This window comes from Oncorhynchus mykiss, chromosome 6 (assembly GCF_057628025.1).
Source record: "Oncorhynchus mykiss isolate SJ-2025 chromosome 6, ASM5762802v1, whole genome shotgun sequence".
Classification (NCBI taxonomy): Eukaryota; Metazoa; Chordata; class Actinopteri; order Salmoniformes; family Salmonidae; genus Oncorhynchus; species Oncorhynchus mykiss.
Window position 1 is genome coordinate 73,187,232 of NC_143027.1, and position 22,917 is coordinate 73,210,148.

Sequence of the window (22,917 nt, forward strand, 5' to 3'; positions counted from 1 at the left end):
GACTCCCAGACAGAGAGGGAGAGCAGGAAACCTGGTATTATCTTTTGTTTGGAGGCAAATGCATGTGTACTCCGGATGTGTGGAGAGACTGGGGCCTCTGCCATCACCAACAACAAGTGAAGCACTTTTCACTTTGAGTTTAAAGAGAGAAAAACTGAGACAGACAGACAGAGAGAGAGAGAGTGAGAGAGAGAGAGAGAGAGAGAGAGAGAGTGTGTGTGTGAGAGAGAGAGAGAGAGAGAGAGAGAGAGAGAGAGAGAGAGAGCAGCTGGTTCTCTGTTTGTGAGGAGAGGAAAAGAGAGGAGTGTGGTCTTTGAAGGTAACCCAGAGCAGTGCAGCAGTGCTAGCTGTGTGTGGAGAGGAGGAGAGCTAATGGGAAGGCTAGGTGAGCAGCTGGATAGACTATTTCGTGAACAGAGGGACAGATGGACAGAGTGGATAATGCAGTGAGAGGCGCTGAATGTGAGGGCTGGCTCAGGGGCCTGACTGATGACTAGGAGCTTTGGGCCTGAAGAACCCACACAGTGCTAGGCTAGGATAGTTAGATCCAAGATGAGAAGGATTGTGTTGTTGAGAGTGTGTGCATTTGTGTGTGTGTATTAGAGGCAGGCTGGAAAGAGAGAGAAAGAGAGAAAGAGGAGGGGTAGAGCAGGGGAGCAGGTTGGGTGCCAGCAGATGAGACAGATGTTGGGCCATACTGGAAAGCATCGGCACAGTGCACCAGGACGCCTGGCTCCACTCTTTGACATCTGGGCCTGGCCTGGGTCAGCCTGCCTGGTCGCCCTGGGCAATGAGCCTGTACAAGCCTTGTGGCAAACGGGGCTGGCGCTGCGCTGCCTTTTAAACGGCGGGGTGCACCGGAGCACAATTAATGCCCTCATGTCCTCCCCACTGCTCAGCAGAGGCAAGGCAGAGGTGACTGAGAGAGAGAGAGAGAGAGAGAGAGAGAGAGAGAGAGAGAGAGAGGGAGAGAGAGAGAGAGAGAGAGAGAGAGAGAGGGAGAGAGAGAGAGAGAGAATGACAGAGAGAGAGAGAGAGAGAGAGAGAGAGAGAACACCCACTGCCTCAAACAGCGGACAGACATCACACACACAATGCCGTGATGTATAGAATAGCTGTGTCTTCTTTCAGTCATTTATACTCTGCAGAGATGTATTCCAGTGTGTCTGTTGCATCAGAGTGAGTTGAATCTGAGGCCTCAGTTGTTGTAAGTGTGTAATGCACCATAATGGCTGGGAGCAGGAAGGCTTTCCAAATCTGCCACTGTATTTTACAGCATCTGTCACTGAGCTTTGGCCTTGCCCTTCTCTTTAAGAACAAACAAGATTCTACAGCTTGTTTTTCTGAGAAATGTTTTTTTCCCTCCCTGTTTTTCCCCCAAAGCCCAATCCATATCCCCCTCGCTCTCCCTCCTCTGCCCCAAGTTCACAAATTGCAGAACCTACGTACTGAACCTACTCTGCCTGTTATCAGTGCTCCTCTCTAGTTGTTGCTTTTCCTTTTCGTTTAACACCAAATTAAAAGTGTGGAAACTTAACGAATACCAGGCTGAAACAACACAAATCTAATTAATTGGGATTGACAATCATTATTTTGTTCCGAATGGATTGGTTTATCCAAGACGCAAAAATAATGAGTTTTCCTTATACATAAAAAAGGGTAATTGATCTATTGCCTTTTATATATATGCCCTATACTATATCTAAATAGTCTCTGTTGAGTCTAATATGCTGGGCGCATGGTCTGGACATGTGCTGAGATGTCCTACATCAGTGGAGTGTGTAATCTCAGTATAATGTTGTCGCAGGCAGAAAAGTGAACCTCCTCGTTTAACCTCTGCCGCCTCCAGAGGGCTTGTTTTTAATTACTAGAGGCTAACAAGCTGACCTTGGGCCTGGCTCGCTCATTTGGAATCCATGCTCGCTGAGATGTGCTCTGCTCTTCTGGGAGAGACGGGGGAGGGAGGAAGGGAAGGAGGGAGAGAAGGAGGGAGGGACGGGGTCGCAGGAAGGGTGTGTGTGTGTGTGTTTGTGTGTGTGTTTTAACTGTTTTCTGTGAGGAAGGGGATACTGTAGGAGTCAACACAGAGGCTTTGTTCAGTTTTCGTTCATGTTTCTGTGTTCTGGCAGAAATAGCATCCTCCCCAGGAGAACCCAGGCAGTAGGACCTCTGTGCCTGCCTGCCTGCCCAGCAGAGCCATGGGGGAGGGGTGATGGCTGAGGGAGCATAATGTCAAACATCCAGAAAAACAGGAAACTTTACCAGCCCCAACGATTTATAGTATAGCACTGAAACCATAAGATGACATTTATCATAGACATAACTTGTTGTGTTAAAAGAGGTCATTATTCACCCCCATTGCTCTCTCTTTTCCTCTCTCTCTCTCTTTTCCTCTCTCACTCTTTACCTCTCTCTCTTTTCCCCTCTCACTCTCACACTATCTCTCTCAATTCAATTCAATTCAATTCAAGGGGCTTTATTGGCATGGGAAACATGTGTTAACATTGCCAAAGCAAGTGAGGTAGATAATATATAAAGTGAATATATAAAGTGAAATAAACAATAAAAATGAACAGTAAACATTACACATACAGAAGTTTCAAAACAATAAAGACAATCCAAATGTCATATTATATATATACAGTGTTTTAACAATGTACAAATGGTTAAAGGACACAAGATAAAATAAATAAGCATAAATATGGGTTGTATTTACAATGGTGTGTGTTCTTCACTGGTTCTTCACTGGTTGCCCTTTTCTCGTGGCAACAGGTCACAAATCATGCTGCTGTGATGGCACTCTGTGGAATTTCACCCAGTAGATTTGGGAGTTTTTCAAAATTGGATTTGTTTTCGAATTCTTTGTGGATCTGTGTAATCTGAGGGAAATACAGTGCCTTGCGAAAGTATTCGGCCCCCTTGAACTTTGCGACCTTTTGCCACATTTCAGGTTTCAAACATAAAGATATAAAACTGTATTTTTTTGTGAAGAATCAACAACAAGTGGGACACAATCATGAAGTGGAACAACATTTATTGGATATTTCAAACTTTTTTAACAAATCAAAAACTGAAAAATTGGGCGTGCAAAATTATTCAGCCCCCTTAAGTTAATACTTTGTAGCGCCACCTTTTGCTGCGATTACAGCTGTAAGTCGCTTGGGGTATGTCTCTATCAGTTTTGCACATCGAGAGACTGACATTTTTTCCCATTCCTCCTTGCAAAACAGCTCGAGCTCAGTGAGGTTGGATGGAGAGCATTTGTGAACAGCAGTTTTCAGTTCTTTCCACAGATTCTCGATTGGATTCAGGTCTGAACTTTGACTTGGCCATTCTAACACCTGGATATGTTTATTTTTGAACCATTCCATTGTAGATTTTGCTTTATGTTTTGGATCATTGTCTTGTTGGAAGACAAATCTCCGTCCCAGTCTCAGGTCTTTTGCAGACTCCATCAGGTTTTCTTCCAGAATGGTCCTCTATTTGGCTCCATCCATCTTCCCATCAATTTTAACCATCTTCCCTGTCCCTGCTGAAGAAAAGCAGGCCCAAACCATGATGCTGCCACCACCATGTTTGACAGTGGGAATGGTGTGTTCAGCTGTGTTGCTTTTACGCCAAACATAACGTTTTGCATTGTTGCCAAAAAGTTACATTTTGGTTTCATCTGACCAGAGCACCTTCTTCCACATGTTTGGTGTGTCTCCCAGGTGGCTTGTGGCAAACTTTAAACAACACTTTTTATGGATATCTTTAAGAAATGGCCTTCTTCTTGCCACTCTTCCATAAAGGCCAGATTTGTGCAATATACAACTGATTGTTGTCCTATGGACAGAGTCTCCCACCTCAGCTGTAGATCTCTGCAGTTCATCCAGAGTGATCATGGGCCTCTTGGCTGCATCTCTGATCAGTCTTCTCCTTGTATGAGCTGAAAGTTTAGAGGGACGGCCAGGTCTTGGTAGATTTGCAGTGGTCTGATACTCCTTCCATTTCAATATTATCGCTTGCACAGTGCTCCTTGGGATGTTTAAAGCTTGGGAAATCTTTTTGTATCCATATCCGGCTTTAAACTTCTTCACAACAGTATCTCGGACCTGCCTGGTGTGTTCCTTGTTCTTCATGATGCTCTCTGCGCTTTTAACGGACCTCTGAGACTATCACAGTGCAGGTGCATTTATACGGAGACTTGATTACACACAGGTGGATTGTATTTATCATCATTAGTCATTTAGGTCAACATTGGATCATTCAGAGATCCTCACTGAACTTCTGGAGATAGTTTGCTGCACTGAAAGTAAAGGGGCTGAATCATTTTGCACGCCCAATATTTCAGTTTTTGATTTGTTAAAAAAGTTTGAAATATCCAATAAATGTCGTTCCACTTCATGATTGTGTCCCACTTGTTGTTGATTCGTCACAAAAAAATACAGTTTTATATCTTTATGTTTGAAGCCTGAAATGTGGCAAAAGGTCGCAAAGTTCAAGGGGGCCGAATACTTTCGCAAGGCACTGTATGTCTCTCTAATATGGTCATACATTGGGCAGGAGGTTAGGAAGTGCAGCTCAGTTTCCATCTCATTTCGTGGGCAGTGAGCACATATCCTTCCTGTCTTCTCTTGAGAACCATGTCTGCCTACGGCGGCCTTTCTCAATAGCAAGGCTATGCTCACTGAGTCTGTACATAGTCAAAGCTCTCTCTCTCTCTCTCTCTCTCTCTCTCTCTCTCTCTCTCTCTCTCTCTCTCTCTCTCTCTCTCTCTCTCTCTCTCTATCTATCTATCTATCTATCTATCTATCTATCTATCTATCTATTTATCTCAATTCAATTCAATTCAAGGGCTTTATTGGCATGGGAAACATGTGTTATCATTGCCAAAGCAAGTGAGGTAGATAATATATAAAGTTAATATATAAAGTGAAATAAACGATAAAAATTAACAGTAAACATTACACATACAGAAGTTTCAAAACGATAAAGACATTACAAATGTCATATTATATATATATTATATATATACAGTGTTTTAACAATGTCTCTCTCTCTCTCTCTCTCTTTCTCTCGCTCTCTCTCTCTCTCTATCCCTCTCTCTCTCTCACTCCCTCTCTCTCTCTCTCTCCCTGTCTCCCTCTCTCTCTCTCTCTCTCTCTCTCTCTCTCTCTATCGCTCTCTCACATACACTCACTCAACACAAACACTGGCATAGTCCTACCCTCAATAGCCGTTTCCATTTTAATTGGTAAGGACAGTGAAGTCAAGCGTTTTAGTGCTTGGGAGTAGTTTGTTTTTGTGGCAATAGGAGAGTGCAGGGTGAAACCACTACTGCTGATGATGAGAGCAGAGAGCAGAGACCACTCAGGACTCCACCTGCTGCATGCTGGCCATAGTGGACCTGGGGCACCAATCCAGTTCTTCCCAGTCCCCAGCCTCTGCCCCTTCCCCAGCCCATGATCACTGTCTTACCATTGACTTTCAGTGTGACCCTCATTACCAACAGGCACCTTCTGCCGTGGCAGCCCTGCAAGATGGAGGGGGGCGTGGGGGAAGGGAGTAAGTGTGGGCATGGGGAAGGCAGATGTGTGGGGCATGGGGAAGGCAGATGTCCTTCAGTTAGGGGACTGGAACATGTGTCCTGGCCAGAGACAGTGTTAGTCAGTCAGTCAGGTCAACCAGAGGCTGTCTCCTGTCTCCCCCTCTCCCTCTCTCTCCCTCAAACTCACACCCCTCTGTTTCACCTAGTACACGGCTAGTTAACACGTACCTTTTTACACAACTAGGCTGAAATGCACTGGAGACGTGGCAGCCCTCCTCTGCCCTACCTCCTCTCTGTCCTTGAGCGGTGCATGGTTTAGTTAGTGGTGGACTGTGTGTCGTGTCACACCTCCCTCCTGCATGTCTTCCTGCTCTCCTGATTGTGTTTATTGTTTCTTACCTCCTGGAGTCTGCCTGTGCTGGGTAGTGCTGCAGCTCCTCACCCCATGGCTACGTCCTGCTAATCAGGCCTCACAAAAGCCAGGCTGACTGCCTCTAATTTGAAGCAAAACCCAATTATGCTCTTTTTCCGGAACAATAAAGTTCTTCCCACTTAAGGTCAGGGGCTTTGCCCATCTACAGCTCTGTTAACAAACATCTGTCCAACAGACTTGGCTTCCGCTCCGCTCCTACACAGACTGGAGCCTCACGTGTAGCCTAGAGACATAGTCAGGCAGCTCAACGAGGACCATGCTCAACTCCTCTGCAAACAACTATGCCACCCTAACCCAAAATGCTCAAACTAACTCAACTATGTCACCCTAACCCAAAATGCTCAAACTAACTCAACTATGTCACCCTAACCCAAAATGCTCAAACTAACTCAACTATGTCACCCTAACCCAAAATTCTCAAACTAACCCAACTATGTCACCATAACCCAAAAGGCTCAAACTAACTCAACTATGTCACCCTAACACAAAATGCTCAAACTAACTCAACGTTGTATTAGTGAGATGGATTTGGGGTGGGGGGTAGAGTTGTGTCCATTTCTGTGGCCCCTTGAAGACAAAAGGCTGTTTGTGTGTGAGGTGGGGGCAGTTCTATCATTGTGGGAACATAATCAGTCGGTCATTTCCGTTGCCCATGTGCTGTTGTTCGCCTCGGGTCCCCCAGAAGAATGAACCTTTTGTGTGCCGTGTATGTGGTGACGATAAAGTTTGGTCCAGGAGAGTATACATGTTTATATCTGGAGATATGTGAGCAGGACACAAAGTGCTTTGTTTGGCTTTGGTCTGCGTCTGCACTATGGAGGGTGGGGCACACAGGCCACCAGGGCTGTGCCACATTTTCCATCCACACAAATGGAGTCTGTATGGGGCCTCGGCAAACCAGGAAATGAGACGGGGCATGCTGATTGGTGATACCGAACAGAAAGTAAATTCCCCTTGACAACGCCATCCATTTGAATAACATAGAAACAGAGCGGCTTACCTACTCTGAGCCAGAAAGGAGTGATGAGGTGGTGTCTGTCTGGTCTGGAGCTGTGAATGATTGTACATATTGTACACTACCTAGCCCTCACTCTGAGACAGCAGTCCTAGTTGACAGACCCCTGCCACTTACAGCACGGGACAAAAGCCAATTTAACCACTTACCTGGTGGCCAATCAATAATAGCCTGAGGCAAACAGTAGCGCTGACAACATAGGGAGTGGGTCTTAGTGGTCTCTTAGAGAGGGGTCAGTACAAAAACATAATCAACTCCAGATCTGATCATAAAACAATCTTCTTTATGCTGTGTTCAAACTGACTGGATAATAGTGGAAAGTCAGATTTGTATTTGAATGTTATTAGATAACCATGATTTATAACTCACATGTTCATAGTAGAGGTCGGCCGATTTCAAGTTTTCATAAAAATCCGTAATCTGCCTTTTTGGACACCGATTATTGGCGATTACATTGCACTCCACGAGGAGACTTTTTGGCAGGCTGACCACCTGTTACGCAAATGCAGCAAGGAGCCAAGGTAAGCTGCTAGCTAGCATTAAACTTATCTTATAAAAAACTGTCTTTGCATAATCACTAGGTAACTACACGTGGTTGATGATATTACTAGGTTAACTAGTTTGTCCTGCGGTGCATATAATCAATGCGGTGCCTGTTAATTTATCATCGAATCACAGCCTAATTCAACTTCGCCAAACAGGTGCTGATTTTACAAAAGCGCATTGCCGAAAAAGCAATCTTTGCACGACTGTACCTAACCATAAACATCAATGCCTTTCTTAAAATCAATACACAGAAGTATATATTTTTAAACCTGCATATTTAGTTAAAATAAATGTATGTAAGCAGGCAGTATTAACTAGGGAAATTGTGTCACTTCTCTTGCGTTCAGTGCAAGCAGAGTCAGGGTATATGCAACAGTTTGGGCCGCCTGGCTCGTTGCAAACTAATTTGCCAGAATTTTACATAATTATGACATAACATCGAAAGTTGAGCAATGTAACAGAAATATTTAGACTTAGGGTTGCCACCCGTTCGATAAAATATTTTCTGTATTACACAAAAAAAATAAGTTTTGTTTTCAAAAGAATAGTTTCCGGATTTGACCATATTAATGACTAAAGGCTCGTATTTCTGTGTGTTTATTATATTATAATTAAGTCTATGATTTGATTATTATTAATATTTTTTTAATTTTAGCCCCTTTTTTCTCCCCAATTTCGTGGTGTCCAATTGTTAGTAGCTATTATCTTGTCTCATCGCTACAACTCCTGTCCGGGCTCGGGAGAGACAAAGGTCGAAAGTCATGTGTCCTCCGAAACACAACCCAACCAAGACGCACTGCTTCTTAACACAGCACGCATCCAACCCGGAAGCCAGCCGCACCAACGTGTTGGAGGAAACACCGTGCACCTGGTGACTTTGGTTAGCGTGCACTGCGCCCGGCCTGCCACAGGAGTCGCTGGTGCGCAATGAGACAAGGATATCCCTACCGGCCAAACCCTCCCTAACCCGGATGACGCTAGGCCAATTGTGCGTCACCCCACAGACTTCCCGGTCGCGGCCGGCTGTGACAGAGCCTGGGCGCGAACCGAGGGTCTCTGGTGGCACAGCTAGTGCTACAGTGCAGTGCTCTAGACCACTGCACCACCCTATGATTTGATATGTGATAGAGCAGTCTGACTGAGTGGTGGTAGGCAGCTGCAGGCTCATAAGCATTCATTCAAACTTTACTGCGTTTGCCAGCAGCTCTTAGCAATGCTTGAAGAACAGTGCTCTTTATGACTTCAAACCTTTCAACTCCCAAGATGAGGCTGGCAATACTAAAGTCCTATTAGAACATCCAATAGTCAAAGGTTTATGAAATACAAATGGTAGAGAGAGAAATAGTCGACGCATCACAAATCCAATAATAACTACAACCTAAAACTTCTTAACTGGGAATATTGAAGAACTGGGAATATTGAACCACCAGCATTCATATGTTCTGAGCAAGGAACTTAAACGTTAGCTTTTTTACATGGCACATATTGCACTTTTACTTTCTTCTTCAACACTTTGTTTTTGCATTATTTAAACCAAATTGAGCAAGTTTTATTATTTATTTGAGATGTTATTTATTTATTATATTAAGTTAAACTAAAAGTGTTAATTCAGTATTGTTGTAATTGTCATTATTTCAAATATATATATATAAAAATCAGCCGATTAATCAGTTCCGTCTTTTTTTGGTCCTCCAATAATCGGTATTGGCGTTGAAAAATCATAATCGGTCGACCTCTAGTTCATAGTGCCTAGAAGTTTTAACAGGCATCACTAAAGCCTCCAGCTTTCATCAATGATAGACAATCTGCCTTCCTTATATCTTAAGTTTATTTAAATTACGATGTTTATCGGTTTGTGACCCAAAACCGTTTTCTGTGATGTGTGTCTGACAACTTTTATTTTAAATATGTTTTCAAAAGCCATATCAGTATGCCTAATAACCCGTTCACTAAGCGCCTGCCAGGTAATCAGGACAGCAGTAGACCCATATAATATTGTACAGAGTTCAACCGCTTTTCAGTGTGGAAACGTGATTGTCATTAAACGCTTAGCCAGTCATCAAAACCACACGTCTGAGTGGTAAGTCACCACTGGTTACTGATTTATCGGCAAGGAAAATAAGCATGATGACATCAATGGTCTTTGTGCAGCCTGAATAATGTATGCGTTTAATGTGTTCTGTGATGGGAGTCCAACTGGGTTTGGTTTTCTAACCGTGTGGGATGGCAGGCGTATAGAGGGCCAGCTCAGGTGGCTGTGTAGTAGTGTCCTATTACAGACCAGAAAGCCCAACAGAAACCTCTCTACTGTGGAGGGAAAGCAGAACAGTCTCTCTCCTGTTGAGTCTGAAAACTTCTCTCTGTGATGAGTGGAAAAAGAGCGCTCCAAGTGTGCTGAATGAGAGCCATGGCTGTGTGGTTTTTAAGGCTGCTGTCTCTCCCTGGATTCAAGCTTTGATATACAGTAAAGACCTTTGATGGAGGTTCTCTGCCAGGCATGGAAAGAGAGGAAGACGTGAATGAGACACAGAGAGTGAGAGAGAGACAGAGAGCAAGAGAGACAGAGAGAGAAAGAGTGGAAAAGAGAGAAAGAGAAAAAGCTTTGAATGGTGTCTGGCTTTGGATGTTAATGACTTGTGGGTTTCCTCCCTCTCCTCTCTACAGCAACTGTATGCCGCCCAGCTTGCCAGCATGCAGGTCTCTCCTGGAGCCAAGATGCCGCCACTCCCCCAGCCTCCCAACAACAGCGGGCCCATCTCCCCCTCCGGCCTGAAGAACGACAAGAGATCCTCCAGCCCTATCACTCAAGTCAAGGTAGGCCCCGCCTCTCACCCCTCACTTCACCCACCTACAGCCCACTGCCTAAGTACTGGGAGTGGTTCTTGACCCAGCCTGCTGATAACTCAGTAAATGAGTGGTAGTAGTGGTAGTGGTGCTGCTGCTCTGTGTTCTGTGCTAATACTGGGCCAAACTTCTTACCGGCCCATCAATCTGTGGGCCTTTAACAAGGCCCACTCTCTCTCAACCAGAACTCTGTGGACATGGTTGCTATGGCTGTGGGCGCTCTAAGTGAGAGAATTTGTGGAACACATGGTTTCAGATCACAAGGAACAGCAGAACCTTTTTTATTATGACGGAACAAAACCATTAGAACAGAGAGAGAATCACTCGTATGTAAATGCAGTTTAAAAAGTGATGGGAAAAGGAAGGATTGATGACTCTTATTGTCTTGTAAATAAACCCAAGAGCAGGGTCTGCTACTGCATGGCCTGGATCCACCAGACCTCCGTATGGAGCATAGAGTAGATACATCATCCTCTCACCATGCGAGGCCATAATCAGAAACATGCCTCCATTTGGAAAAATGTAGCTTAATATCACTATAGTGAAGGGACTTAAATCATGTCATTGAATGGTACATTAGGGCAGCTCTCTCTCTCTCTCTCTCTCTCTCTGGTATTCTCTTCGGCATGCAAGCTCTGGAACTAAACACGGCCTCCCCCACAACCCCACCACACCTCCCCCATGACCCCAGGCACACAGCCTCCTGGGAGCTCATCCATGGGCCTGTATCAAGCTGTCTCCTAAACCCTGTCACCTTATAGGGTCTATGTCATCAAGGCTGTTTGTTAGATAAGAGGCACTACACAGATCCTACAGGCCTTTTCACTCAGATATTGTGACATTGAGTTGCCGTTCTGAATGGGCTCTATGGGTATTTATCATACTTCTAAACACGAAGGTTGTGACCTTGAACTATCAATAATTAAACACTAATGTAAAGTACATATGTCCCCAAAGCCCCATCTGTATTCATCTTTAGTTAGAATTAGATTGCTGTTAGTTTTGTTTGTCAGCTTTTGGCTTCATTGGATGACAAACTGTTATTGGCACAGCAATAACAAGGCCTTGAGGCAGTCTGTGTCTGAGCCAGCCATATGTTTGGACAAGGAGACACTTGGGCTTTGAAAAAGACTGTTAACAACAGCATACAGACTAATCTCAGCGAAGAGACTTCACTAGAGAGATACATAAGGAGGCAGTAGAGCTATCCTTGACCCACCCAGGTACTTTCCTCCATTGGTACGTGTGTAATACCTACAGTACCATCCAGTTAGGTAGCAGGTATCCTCTCCAAGAGCTCCTAGACACTGGCCTGGAGAACACCACAGATCACCATCAGCCTCAATCACACCTTACTGCTGCTCTGTGCTGTACTGCAACCAGCCCAGCAGACATGTCCTCCTGTGACCCGACATCTCACATTAACTCACACAACTTTACAAAGAATGCATTCTAAACCAGTTATACATTTATTACACACGGTTGGATGCAGTATTACATGAAACAAATGACTAACACCAGTATCGGCAAATGAGAAAGGAAATTGGAAAACAACCTAATGAATTAGATAACGCAACTGACGTCTGATGACTGTTACTTACAACCATCTTTAGTCATCACCATGTATCTCTGTAATGTGGTTATTATTCATTCTTAGACCAGAGAAGAGGGAGAACAGACGAAGATGTACAGAGAGGCAAAATCAGATTTAATTAGTGTGAACAAAGGTGCTCAGCAACTGTGAGGACGGCCATGATGGCATGGTGCCAGCAGATGAATGAGGAGAGGAGGGAAGAGAATGAGAGAGGAGGGGACAGGAGCGGAAAAGCGGGGGAGAGTAGAGAAGGATAGAAGAGGGGAGAGGAGAGAAGGGGAAGGGAGAGGGGGGAGCAGTGGACGGTCAGATAGGAGCGCTAGTAATTAGCCAGAAGCAGAGTGTTGTCTGGGAGCCCACACATCCTCCAATAGGAGGAGCCCTTATTCACATCTGTCTCCTCTCTCTCCCGCTGTTTCTCCCTCTCTATCTCTCTTCTATCTCTCTTCTATCTCTCTCTCTCTTCCACTCTCTCTCCTATCTATCTATCTATCTTCTATCTATCTCTCCCTCCCTCTATCTCTCTCTCCCTCTTCCACTCTCTCTCCTATCTATCTCTCTTCTATCTCTCTCTCCCTCTTCCACTCTCTCTCCTATCTCTCTCTCCCTCTTCCACTCTCTCTCCTGCTGTTTCTCCCTATCTATCTCTCTTCTATCTCTCTCTCCCTCTTCCACTCTCTCTCTCTCTCTCTCTCGCTCGCTCTCTCTTCCACTCCGCTCCCTTACCCCATCTCCACAAGGAGGAGGGAACGCAGCCTCTCAACCTGTCCGCCCGGCCCAAGACGGCAGAGCTGGTCAAGTCCCCCACGTCCCCCACACACAGCCTGTTCACAGGCAGCAAGACCAGCCCCAACAGCCTGTCCAAGAGCGGCATCCCCAGTCCCCTCGGAGGAATGGGCCGTGGGTCTTCTCTGGGTAAGAACTGGCCACACTCTGCATCTCACCTCCTGCTCCATCTCCAATAGTCAATACACACTGACTGAATTTGTTTTGAAGTTGGCACCCCCTCGATCACATAGAAAGATCATTATAATTCCATAACAGTGATATAGGATCGAAGCTCGATATTTTGTTGGTTTTATTTTCTGTGTTTAGATAATGGGAGTTGAACATATAATATTTCACACTGTCAAGTTGTAAAAATGGCTTTGAATGTTGCCCTTTTTTAAGTTAATGACGTTTATCCTTGTAGACAAAACTGTTGACACAATTGCAACTCTTAATCTCGGTGGAACCTTGGTATTAAAAACCATGCATTCTAGAGCTGCGGATGTTGTAGCACATGATTTGTTTTTAAGAGGTCTCACGTTTCACCATCCGTCTCATGTTAAGCCTTTCTACTCAGCCTTTGCTAACTGTTATTAAATGCAGTCTTTCATTAAAGTGCCTGCATTTCCGCTGTTCCGCTCAGACTGGGGGTTTGAACCCCATGTTTGTTTTATTCTATATCTGTGTCTTTAACTGCCATCCCTCCTCACCTAACTTTGAGATGTTAATTACACAAAGAAGGTCGGCAGACTCGGTCTACTGCCTCTCGCTGTCTTTAAAACAGACCCACCCGTACACAGATTCAGGGAGCATACACGTGCACTTGCACGCACACATGCACACACACTCCCTGACGGGGAAAAAGGGAAGAGGACCTCCTACAAGGCTTGATTCTCCACATAGGATGATGAACACCTGCCAGTGGGCTCATTCACTTTGAATCAAAATGAATAGTGTGAATGTGTATCTACTGTGTGTGTGGGTTAACTGGGTGTGACTCCCTCCCCAGACATCCTGTCCAGCCTGAACTCCACAGCGCTGTTCGGGGACCAGGATGCGGTGATGAAGGCCATCCAGGAGGCCAGGAAGATGAGAGAACAGATCCAGAGAGAGCAGCTGCAGCACCACCAGCAGGGCATGGAGGCCAAGCTCTCTGCCCTCACAGGCATGGGCCTCAACAACTGCAGCAGGGCTGACAAGGTCAGAATCCCTGACCCCGTCCGTCTGTCTGGCCATCCAGCTCTCTGTCTCATTCTCTCTCATTCCTTTTCTCCTCTCTTCCATTTATCTTCCTATATGTTGCTTTCTGTTTATTCACTCTTCTCTCTCTGTCTCTCTTTTCTCCTTCCCTCCCTCTTTTTTCCTCACCAACAGAGCTGGTTCACTGAGTACATTGTGAGTAGCCCAAAACCACAACTAGTAAAGTGATTTCCGCTATTTTCTTTTTTAGATATAATTCTTCAGACCAATGTTTGTCTTTAATGCTGGTCCAGAGTAGTGGTTTTTATTGACATTGACATTGGCATGGCTGTGTGTGTGTGTGTGTGTGTGTGTGTGTGTGTGTGTGTGTGTGTGTGTGTGTGTGTGTGTGTGTGTGTGTTTGTTTGTTTGTGTAAGTGTGTGTGTGTGTGTGTGTGTGTGTGTGTGTGTGTGTGTGTGTGTGTGTGTGTGTGTGTGTGTGTGTGTGTGTGTGTGTGTGTGTGTGTGTGTGTGTGTGTGTGTGTGTGTGTGCGTGCGTTATGATGTTTGCATGCGTATGTGTTGATGTTGGTGTTAGAGGATCGGACCATGGTGCTGCCCGGTGCGGGTTAACACTCTGATGTCTCTGCCCAATTAAAGCAGACATACGGCCCTCTCCGTCCCTCGACATGGGACAGGGGCGCTTTGTACCAGGAGCACACACACTCCCCTCCCCGGGATTCCCTTTTAAAATATCTTCAAGCGATGAGTCAATCAAGGAGAGAAAAAAACATCCACCTCCCTCTGATTGGTGCCATATTGCCAGTTGGCTGTGAGGAGCAGGCAGGAACTGGGAGCGGAGCTTCATTAATATTTCAACACCTGACACTTTTAACCAACACATTCAACTAGGTCAATGTATATTTTAAAAAATCTACGAATATCTATTTTGATTTCTTCTTTAATTTAGTTTTAGGGGTAAATCTGTGTCTACGCAGGTGGCAATGCAGTGAGCTCAGACTGAAGTGTGTCAAGTCAAGGGACATGACCAATAGTTTGACAACTCAGTGGGATCAACTTGTCTCGCCATGCCACCAGACAATAAAACCATTTAAAGTTCAGTCCCATCTCACAGAGTTGTGTCGTTAAAAAAGGAAATTCAAACTACAATTTGTTATGGTCGTACACCTTAATATCTCGCAATCATAACTGTTCCTGTTAGCTAGTTACGCTTCCTCAGTTTCTCTGTCTTTGTTGGTTTTCCACTAAGTGGGTGAGTCTGAGGCCCGTAGAGTAACGTTAACACTCCCATCTCCCGTTTCCACTCAGTCTCTGTCTGTGTCTGTCGGTGTGTCTGTGGGACGGCCCTGTAGCGTTCTCTACCTCCCTGACTCTAAGGTGAGCCAAGCTCCAGAATCTGCTGCTACATGATATGAATGCAGTGTGTGAACAATGCCCTGAAAGGAACCATTTTCAACAGGCAGCAAACACCTACCCCTCCATTGTTTTTAGCAGGTAGAGCTTACTGCTTTTCTCTGGCCCTCTTTTGTGTGCTTTCGTTTTTGTCTCGACTGCATTATGGGCCTGTCTACTCAGCCTGTGTTTAAACAATCCTCTCAGGTGAGCTGTGCGTTTTTTTAACAGGGAGGGGCGTTTGTGGCTGACGCTGTCAATCACTCCTCACCTCTGCTCCACCCCTTTCAGTCTGTGTACTCATTCTGAGGAGGGAGACAGAGACAGAGACAGAGACAGAGATATAGACAGAGAGAGAGAGAGAGAGAGAGATAGACAGACAGAGAGAGAGAGAGAGAGAGAGAGAGACAGAGAGAGAGAGAGACAGAGAGATGGGCAGAGAGTGTAGACTAACAGTGAAATGCTTATTTACGGGTCCTTTTCCAACAATGCAGAGTTAAAGATAAAGAATAGAAATGTCAGTGTTAGTATGTGTGGGTGTGTGGGTAGAGTCTATTGTGTGTGCATAGAGTCAGTGCAATGTAAGAGTCAATGTAACAGCGAGGTAAGACTGTGGAGGCTTGTGGTTCAAGATCACAGCATTGACAGTACACAGCCAAGAACAACAGATTATAATTAGGTGGGCTATCAGTTTGAAAATATGACTGGTATTTTTGGGGTTATCGTGTTGCCCTAGGTAACCGTACACACCACAAAGACTCCTTCTTTTGGGAAGTCAGTCAGCCTTCGTGTGCCTGGCCTCTCTCTCCATCCTCCCACCTGGGTCTCTCAGAGGACAGCTTACCAGAAGCACAGCTATGTTTAGGAGAGGTAGCTGCATCTATAATGAGTTAGCATGAAACCCTTGGCACTACCTCTCCTGCACTCTTAGAAAGAAAGGTGCTGTCTTGACCCTTTCCACAGAGGGTTCTACATGGAACCAGAAAGAGTTATCCTATGGGGACAGCAAGAAATGTACAGTTGATTCCAAGAGTGAGTGAATGACTGAACTATAAGTGCTTAGAGAGGGACTGAGGAGCAGCTCTTTATGCTGTCTCAGTCATACCAAAGAGACACTCCAATGTGAAACTCTGAGGTCAATGTGGTAGTGAATATGATCAGTCTTCTGGAGCCATGCTTGGCTCCATCCCTAGACCAAAGGCAGATAAAGACAGTTCCAGTGACACTGTCCCTATCAGGATGGTGTGTGTGCTGAGTGCTGGGACACACTCTAACAAGTGAGCCAGATGAGTGATCATCACAGTGGCACAGTAAAAACAGAGGGCTGTAATTCAGCCTGGGAGGGAGGGAGGGTTAGGAAGGGGCTAGGGAGGCAGGGATGGAAGGAGGGGGTGGGGGGGCAGGCCTGGCGCGGCACAGCACGGAGTGGCCTTCCCTTCCCCTGATACAAGCCAACAGTCTGCACAGGCCCGGACGGCCCAGATAAAAGCTTTCACTTTGGTCAGTTTCAGAATATGAATATTTCAGCCAAGCGCCTCACCTGACATAAATACTGTGGGCTCTTTAGTAGCTGTTCTCCCGGTCGGCTGTCTGGAAGTTTATCACAGTGAAAGCTTACATGAAGATTCAGGAAAAGTAACATAAATGGGATTAAGGAGAGGTTAAAATCATCTAGTGTGGCTGTTTGAGGGGGATATTAAATATTGATTTATCACAGTGTAACGACCCAGCCGGAGAGTGGGGCTAAGTGCTGCTTACAGATGGATCAATTCATCTTTTAATACAAAGTGTGTCCATGGAGCACAATGCATCCCTTCCTCCTCTCTCACCCTATTACTGGGATCCCTCCATATGGCCCTTCTTACTCTCTCTTTCCATCTCTTCTCTATCTCTTATCTTTCTCTCTCGTCTCTTTCTTCTGCCCTCCCCTCTCTCTCTCATTTCTCTCTCTCGTTCCTCCTCATCTCTCTCTCCTTACTACTGCCCTTTGAGGTGGAAGATGTCCTTTAATTCTACAGTTCACTAGTCTTCTACCTTCTTGTTGAGGACGTAAAATATTCACTATTTACTGTTTTCTATTTGTCCTTTTTTACTATATCCCATCAGTATCAAATCAAAATCAAATCAAATTTATTTATCAGCTGATATCTCAAAGTGCTGTACAGAAACCCAGCCTAAAACCCCAAACAGCAAGCAATGCAGGTGTAGAAGCACGGTGGCTAGGAAAAACTCCCTAGAAAGGCCAAAACCTAGGAAGAAGCCAAGAGAGGAACCAGGCTATGAAGGGTGGCCAGTCCTCTTCTGGCTGTGCCGGGTGGAGATTATAACAGAACATGGCCAAGATGTTCAAATGTTCATAAATGACCAGCATGGCCAAATAATAGGTCTGGGACAGGTAGCACGTCCGGTGAACAGGTCAAGATTCCATAGCCGCAGGCAGAACAGTTGAAACTGGAGCAGCAGCATGGCCAGGTGGACTGGGGACAGCAAGGAGTCATCATGCCAGGTAGTCCTGAGGCATGGTCCTAGGGCTCAGGTCCTCCGAGAAAGAGAAAGAAAGAGAGATAGAGAGAATTAGAGAGAGCATACTTAAATTCACACAGGACACCGGATAAGACAGGAGAAGTACTCCAGATATAACAAACTGACCCTAGCCCCCCCGACACATGAACTATTGCAGCATAAATACTGGAGGCTGAGACAGGAGGGGTCAGGAGACACTGTGGCCCCATCCGATGATACCCCCGGACAGGGCCAAACAGGAAGGATATAACCCCACTCACTTTGCCAAAGCACAGCCCCCACACCACTAGAGGAATATCTTCAACCACCAATTTACCATCCTGAGACAAGGCCGAGTATAGCCCACAAAGATCTCAGCCACGGCACAACCCAAGGGGGGGGCGCCAACCCAGACAGGAAGATCACATCAGTGACTCAACCCACTCAGGTGACCCACCCCTCCTAGGGACAGCATGAAAGAGCACCAGTAAGCCAGTGACTCAGCCCCTGTAATAGGGTTAGAGGCAGAGAATCCCAGTGGAGAGACAGCAAGGGCGGTTCGTTGCTCCAGTGCCTTTCCGTTCACCTTCATACTCCTGGGCCAGACTACACCCAATCATATGACCCACTGAAGAGATGAGTCTTCAGTAAAGACTTAAAGGTTGAGACCGAGTTTGCGTCTATCACATGGGTAGGCAGACCATTCCATAAAAATGGAGCTCTATAGGAGAAAGCCCTGCCTCCAGCTGTTTGCTTAGAAATTCTAGGGACAATTAGGAGGCCTGCGTCTTGTGACCGTAGCGTACATGTAGTTATGTACGGCAGGACCAAATCAGAGAGATAGGTAGGAGCAAGCCCATGTAATGCTTTGTAGGTTAGCAGTAAAACCTTGAAATCAGCCCTTGCCTTGACAGGAAGCCAGTGTAAGGAGGCGTAGATGGAAAAAGCTGTCCTTGAAACAGTCTTGATATGTTCGTCAAAAGAGAGATCAGGGTCCAGAGTAACGCCGAGGTCCTTCACAGTTTTATTTGAGACGACTGTACAACCATTAAGATTAATTGTCAGATTCAACAGAAGATCTCTTTGTTTCTTGGGACCTAGAACAAGCATCTCTGTTTTGTCCGAGTTTAAAAGTAGAAAGTTTGCAGCCATCCACTTCCTTATGTCTGAAACACAGGCTTCTAGCGAGGGCAATTTTGGGGCTTCACCATGTTTCATTGAAATGTACAGCTGTGTGTCATCCGCATAGCAGTGAAAGTTAACATTATGTTTTCGAATGACATCCCCAAGAGGTAAAATATATAGTGAAAACAATAGTGGTCCTAAAACAGAACCTTGAGGAACACCGAAATGTACAGTTCATTTGTCAGATGACAAGCCATTCACAGAGACAAACTGATATCTTTCCGACAGATAAGGCCAGAACTTGTCCGTGTAGACCAGTTTGGGTTTCCAATCTCTCCAAAAGAATGTGGTGATCGATGGTATCAAAAGCAGCACTAAGGTCTAGGAGCACGAGGACAGATGCATTTACCACCTTCATGAGTGCAGTCTCAGTGCTATGATGGGGTCTAAAACCAGACTGAAGCATTTCGTATACATTGTTTGTCTTCAGGAAGGCAGTGAGTTGCTGCGCAACAGCCTTTTCTAAAATTCTTGAGAGGAATGGAAGATTCGATATAGGCCGATAGTTTTTTATATTTTCTGAGTCAAGGTTTGGCTTTTTCATGAGAGGCTTTATTACTGCCACTTTTAGTGAGTTTGGTACACATCCGGTGGATAGAGAGCCGTTTATGTTCAACATAGGAGGGCCAAGCACAGGAAGCAGCTCTTTCAGTCGTTTAGTTGGAATAGGGTCCAGTATGCAGCTTGAAGGTTTAGAGGCCATGATTATTTTAATCGTTGTGTCAAGAGATATAGTACTAAAACACTTGAGTGTCTCTCTTGATCCTAGGTCCTGGCAGAGTTGTGCAGACTCAGGACAACTGAGCTTTGAAGGAATACACAGATTTAAAGAGGAGTCCGTGATTTGCTTTCTAATAATCCTGATCTTTTCCTCAAAGAAGTTCATGAATTTATTACTGCTGAAGTGAAAGCCACCCTCACTTGGGGAATGCTGCTTTTTAGTTAGCTTTGCGACAGTATCAAAAATAAATTTCGGATTGTTCTTATCTTCCTCAATTAAGTTGGAAAAATAGGATGATCGAGCAGCAGTATGGGCTCTTCGATACGGCACGGTACTGTCTTTCCAAGCTAGTCGGAAGACTTCCAGTTTGGTGTGGCACCATTTCCGTTCCAATTTTCTGGAAGCTTGCTTCAGAGCTCGGGTATTTTCTGTATACCAGGGAGCTAGTTTCTTATGAGAAATGTTTTTAGTTTTTAGGGGTGCAACTGCATCTAGGGTATTGCACAAGGTTAAATTGAGTTTCTCAGTTAGGTGGTTAACTGATTTTTGTCCTCTGACGTCCTTGGGTAGGCAGAGGGAGTCTGGAAGGGCATCAAGGAATCTTTATTATTGTCTGTAGAGGGCAATTACTTTGTTCCATTATTTATTTGCTCAGTGGATGCTTTTATCTAAAACAACTGAGAATGTGTACAGTCAAATACAACAGGATCCATTTGCAACTCCTGGAATTGTCTCCTGCTATTAGCATAGCTAGCTAGAACTGGTGAAACTGTTAGGATTGGGTGTATTCATCTGCAGGTTGAAGATTTCATAGTTTTCCCATACTGTTTGAACTGAGATACAGGAGAAAACAGGCTACAGAGTCACTGATTCAGGTGTCACAGATTGGTGATATTCCCATAGCTCTTATCTTGGTTGATATTCCCATATCTCTTGTCTTGGTTGATATTCCCATGGCTCTTGTCTTGGTCTTGGTAGTACCCACTGTTCACTGGAGGTTGTGTGTAGAGATACAATATATTCCTCTGCTGACATCTCCCAAACTGAAATCAAAGGGTGAAAGGCCAGTGTATTAACCTATTGAACTGCCCCTGTCCCCCTGACACCCCCTCCTTCCTACATTATTGATGAGTACAATATTCTCTTTCCCATGTCGTACAGCTCAGAGCCGAACATATTCAAATGGAGCTTTGCTGGTGTTCCACAAAGTCCTGACTCCTAACCTTTTGCGAGTAGTAGAAATGCTCTTCTCTCTAATCTGTGTGTGTGTGTGTGTGTGTGTGTGTGTGTGTGTGTGTGTGTGTGTGTGTGTGTGTGTGTGTGTGTGTGTGTGTGTGTGTGTGTGTGTGTGTGTGTGTGTGTGTGTGTGTGTGTGTGTGTGTGTGTGTGTGTGTGAGTGTGTGTGTTTGTGTGTGTGCCGAGGTCCTATTCAGGCAAAGCCCTCACAAAGACTTTGAATATAATCTTGTCTGGTCTGCAGCCCTGGAAGCAATTTTCTGCTGCTTTTCGACTGCTGTCTTGGAAATTGCCAACCAAGGCTTTTTTGGCTGCAATGTAAATCCCTGGCATACATGGGTTTGGCCGTCCAAATTAGATTATGTTCTGCTCCCAGTCACTGGCCATAGCCAGCAAGTGCCATTGTTGAGTATTGCTTACATTAATGCTTTGTCCAATTGTTCACATCTGTCAAAGGAATAAAAATAGTCTATGACTCTGAAAGAGGTTGTGGATGTGTGTGGGCGTCTGTCCCAGGCCAGGACTGAAACAATGCCACCCGCTCTTTCTCTCTTTCTGTCTTTCTGTCTCTCTGTCTGTCTCACCTCTCTCCAGAAAGACATCAAGGCCGCATCCCGGTTGGGCTGTTGGCTGAGGTAGTTCCCTTATTTTCCGTAGTTGCGGTGTAAAATGGGGAATTGCCAATGCACTGCAGCCGCTCTGAAATGTTACTGGCCCCAGAGCTCTAGACCTGCAGAGAGAGCCACGCTCACTGTCGGCCGGGCCTCTGAGAGAACACGCCATAATGGGCCTGTTGTGCTCTGCTGCAGCATTGTTACAGTGGGCACATAACGGCTCCTGTGTCTGCCAGGTCACTCAGTTCACTCTCCATATTGTTGTGGTTATGGTAGTATTGTGTTATTGTAAGCAGAGGGTTTGATAAGGCAGAGATGTGAGCCCAACTTAACGGTCCCCGGAGGAGCCAGTGAACAGTTCAGGGTCATTGAGAGCTGGAAACCCGTAAAAATACAACAGCAAATGATCTCAACCCAGTGTGGAATAAAAAACCACAGGAGAGCTCTGTCAGAAAGGCCTTTACAGCACAGAGCAGAGATGGCAATGCATAAAATGCACCATTTGCAAATTAAGTTGAAAGGTCAGGTTTTGTGTGGCTGACTTGGTTCTCCTTCCAGAGAAAAAAGAGAAGAACATCTCAGCCTGGTGTATGATAGTATATTCTGTCATTAAAAACAAACCAAAAACTCTATCTGGCGTCCAGCCCGGATTAGGGGTAGCAGTTAGCAGTTCAGCTCCATAATTGAACTAAGATGCTACTCTGTGCTGCTCTCTTAATGAGGTGGTAGCCTGGTGCTGTCAGTAGAGGCTGGAGGACTCAGAGGACTGGACGTCTAGGGCAGTGGTCCATCTATGGCCTGAGTGATCCTGTGCCTGCCTTGGGGGATGAGGCCTGTGGAGCTCCTGCAGTGCAGGGCTGAGGCCCAGGGAGCAGGGGAAAAGAGAGGCTGCATGAAAGAAACCCTTGGCTTACCACACCACTGGATGGGCTTAAGACGTAAATGGTTCAAAACTACCAACTACTGGAGAGCTGCAACATTATAAATAACATTGCAATTGGTTACAACTGAAATACAAAACAGATTGGGATGAGAAAACGGGATGTAAAGAGCACTTTGTCTCCATCTTAGTCAGGGCAGGGCGCAAATTGCAGAGGTTTAGGCCCTCAAGGTCTCCACTCTGGGTCATATGTGACCTTTGTGATGAGTGACAGCTGATACACAAAGCCTGCTATTGTGCTCAGATCAGAGAGCTGTGTGCTTCACCTCCCCATAGACCAGGTGTTTGAGCTGCTGCATATGCTGCGAGGCCCGCTTTCACAGACATGACAATAACAGTTATTCAACAAAATATTATGGCCTTTGTCAGTTGTCTTTTTCTATCAAGGTATTAGCCC

General features: G+C 45.3%; 1 protein-coding gene across 51 annotated transcripts in view; it reads left to right on the forward strand.

Moving 5' to 3' along the window:
* Positions 1–22,917, forward strand: part of LOC100136290 (SOX-LZ) — a 200,174-nt gene that overhangs the window by 153,904 nt on the left and 23,353 nt on the right. For 24 of the 51 annotated variants that reach the window (XM_036979115.2, XM_090236763.1, XM_036979122.2 and 21 more), the window contains 4 exons: positions 10,189–10,338; positions 12,703–12,877; positions 13,740–13,930; positions 14,105–14,125. In XM_036979115.2, the coding sequence (XP_036835010.1) occupies positions 10,189–10,338; positions 12,703–12,877; positions 13,740–13,930; positions 14,105–14,125 (537 nt within the window). 51 annotated transcript variants of the gene reach the window in all.